The sequence below is a fragment of the Sinocyclocheilus anshuiensis genome, unplaced genomic scaffold (genome assembly GCF_001515605.1).
Source record: "Sinocyclocheilus anshuiensis isolate Anshui unplaced genomic scaffold, SAMN03320099.WGS_v1.1 scaffold1902, whole genome shotgun sequence".
In the NCBI taxonomy this organism is placed as follows: Eukaryota; Metazoa; Chordata; class Actinopteri; order Cypriniformes; family Cyprinidae; genus Sinocyclocheilus; species Sinocyclocheilus anshuiensis.
In genome coordinates, this window is record NW_015544233.1 from 127,984 (window position 1) to 131,599 (window position 3,616).

General features: G+C 32.1%; 1 protein-coding gene across 1 annotated transcript in view; it reads right to left on the bottom strand.

Annotated features, from left to right (window-relative positions):
- Nucleotides 1–3,616, bottom strand: part of LOC107697541 (leucine-rich repeat and fibronectin type III domain-containing protein 1-like protein) — an 87,849-nt gene that overhangs the window by 10,919 nt on the left and 73,314 nt on the right. Inside the window, exon 4 of the mRNA XM_016498338.1 lies at nucleotides 2,469–2,582. Coding sequence (XP_016353824.1) covers nucleotides 2,515–2,582 — 68 coding nt within the window. The 3' untranslated portion in view covers nucleotides 2,469–2,514. The remainder of the gene's footprint in view (nucleotides 1–2,468; nucleotides 2,583–3,616) is intronic.

Sequence of the window (3,616 nt, forward strand, 5' to 3'; positions counted from 1 at the left end):
AGATCTTCTTTATGCACCAAGAGCTTGTAACACTCCAAAGAGAAAGGAAAAATTTAAATTGCATCATATGACCCCTTTGAAAGTAACTGATTTCTATTTTAATATATTTTAAAGTGCAATTCATTCCTGTGATGGCAAAGCTGATTTTTTTAAATGATTGAATGCTGATTTTGAAATGAATACATTCTTAATATAATAAATAATATAATATAATATAATATTACAATACATTTAAATGCTATTATGTTTATGTAACGTGAGGCCGATGTCAAGTACACAAGCATTTATTGAGAATAATGGTCTATATAATTTCAATGACAAAACCTTTTTAAAACAATCAAACTGTTTGCATTTTGATTGATTGCATCTTGATAGAACACATTATAATATTTCCCAATGTGAAAGTTTAAGAAAAACAACTTCTAATGTTTCTATTTGCTTTAGCAGGGAGAGACACTTCAAGGTGAGTGTTCTCTATAGAGCAGATGTATACTCACCTCTTCAGCGAGGTGTCGTTCTTCAACCCAGACCATCCAGTAAACAATGCATACTGTAGTCGGCAGCAAACACATAGACAGTCCCGGCCGTGGGGATGTAAAAGGCAATATGTTCCAAAAGCCAGCGATGGAGAACAATTATTGTGCTCCGTTTCCATTGGTTGAAGTAGTGAATTGAGTCCTCAAATATGTCCCGGTAGGAAATGGTTGGATAGTCCTTGGAATACAGTGTGAGGAGTGTATACTCAGGGGAGAAAGTCCAGTAGGGGTTCAGACAAATTATTCCATATTCCTCCCCATAATCAGATGACCTGGCCAGCAATGGGACGGGTTGAAAACAGAGAGAGAGAGGCCAACGATAAACAAAACACTCTCAAAACCCAAATGAAGTGCAGATGTCTCAGCTGGTAGTGCAGATTTTTTGGAAATACAAACCCGAATAGAAAACAAGTGCATCTGTCACACTACACAGCAGTGAGATGAAACAGAGCTGTCATATGCACCAGACAGGACTACAGAAACTACACCAGTACCAGTGTAAAAAAAAAAATGTTTTGTGTCGGACAACATCCCAGTCGTACACTTTCATCTCAGGGTGCTTTCTTTTTCCACAAAAATAACTTTTTTTATGGCTGTTTTGAGTAAAGATAAGTTAACAAATAGTGCTGGGCAACGATTAATAGCGATTAATCGCATCCAAAATAAAAGTTTTTGTGTACATAATGAATGTGTGTGTACTATGTATATTTATTATGTATATATAAAGACACACACATGCATGTACAAATTTAAGAAAAAATGTATGTTTATATATTAAATATATTTATATATAATATAAATTATATGAATATAAATATATACATGTAAATATATATATAAATATTTTCAAAATATATACTGTATGTGTGTGTCTTTATATATACATATATACAGTACACACACACATATATTATATAAACAAAAATCTTTATTTTGGATGCAATTAATCACGATTAATCGTTTCCCAGTACTAGTTAAAAATGATCATTTACACAATAAATAAATTACAAAATACATTAAATTAACTGTAAAATTATTGAAAACTTGCAGGCAATATAATATTAATGAAATAACAGAAAACTTAAAACCGAGTACTTGTTTTCTCAATGCACTTAAAGGGATAGTAACCCAAATATAAAAATTCTGTCATAATTTATTCACCCAAAACCTGCATTAATTTATTTCTTCTGCCAAACGTAAAAGAAGATATTTGGAAAGATACTGGCAAATTAACAGTAGATGGACCCCATTGAAAATTACTGTGGAAGTCAATGGGGACCAGCAACTCTTTAGTTACACACATTCTTCAAAATATTGTATTTGTAATAATGTCAAATGGAAAGTAAAAGTAAATGTTTTACCCTCTGGTGATTCTCGCATGATTGATTGATTGATTGATTGATTTCATTTCAATGAAATAAATGTACTTGTTTATTTTTTTTTATTTAATATTTAGAATTTTTAGGGGATTTTATGGTATACAAAAATACTCTTTTAAAATTCTATATGAAATATATATTTTCCAAAACATGTTTTTCTCTAAAACAACAAGAACATCAAAACCATGAATCATGAAACAAGTTGTGTTCCGTATTTGAAGTTGATATCTCAAAAAAAAAAAAAAAGTTTACTAAGATTTTATTTAAATTAAATTTGCTTCCCATTAGTTTTTTTTTTTTCTATTGGTCCATAGAGCACCAATGTTAAATTCTGTTTTAATAATCGTTCATTGTGCTTTTAAAAAGTACACTTATTTTGATGTGTTGACTAACATACTAAAACAAATGTAAATTAATTGATTATAATTTTTACAATTAAGTTAAATTTGGTTAATAACATTTTTAAAATGATAATTTACAAAAATTATTAAATCTACATTAAATCCTACACAACAGATGACTTCAGAAGAATGAAAAAGAGAGATGGTATTACTCTTTAGGGCTGATGGCTGTCTCTTGTGGGACAGCGGAAGGAGTCATCAAATTTTAAAGTCGCTCCAATCTCGTTGAACCTTCTTCTCGCCGCTGACCTGCGGGCTTGCCGTGTCTAGGGAAGAAAGAAAAACAGCGGTGAGGGATGGGTTGGACTGTGTTAGTGACAGCACAGAGGGCAGTGTACTGGCGGAGGTGAAGGACAGCAGCCTGTCTGTGGCGGCAGAATGGCTATAACGTGTCACAGAACAGACAAATATGAGATAATGAACAATCAGCTGATAATAAATACAAAATAAACATGATAAGGTGATCATGAAGAAGAGTAATCACAGAATAAACCCTGAATATGATATATGAAAATATCAGTAGTTAATACCAATACTAATGAAATTTCATGTTTACCGCATTTATTCAATAGCTACTTAGCAAATGATAACTAAATAAATAAATAGACCTGCCTATTGTGAAAAAGGCAAGGCAAGGCAAGTTTATTTATATAGCACATTTCATACAGAATGGTAATTCAAAGTACTTTACATAAAATAAATAAAAAAAAATAATAAAATAATAATCACAACAATAAAACAAGGAATTTAAAACTTTGAAAATGATTTAAAAATTGATTTAAGAGGTTTAAAATTAATTTAAAACAGTTAAGAATAGAAAATGATTATACATAAAATATAGTGCAATCAGTTCGGACATTGCACAGTGCTCATTCTGTAAATGCACAGCTAAACAGATGAGTTTTGAGTCTGCATTTAAATGTGACTAATATTTTAGCACATCTGATCTCTTCTGGAAGCTGATTCCAACTGCGGACGGCATAATAACTAAAAGCGGACTCCCCTTGTTTTGTGTGAACCCTTGGTATTTCTAACTGACTCGATCCTAATGATCTGAGTGGTCTGTTAGGTTTATAATCAGTGAACATATCTGCTATGTATTTAGGTCCTAGGCCATTGAGTGATTTATAAACGAGAAAAAGTACTTTAAAATCAATCCTAAATATAACTGGAAGCCAGTGTAAGGACCTGAGGACTGGTGTGATATGCTCAGATTTTCTGGTTCTAGTCAGAATTCTGGCAGCAGCGTTCTGGATGAGCTCCAGCTGTCTAATGGTCTTCTTGGGAAGGCCGGTGAGGA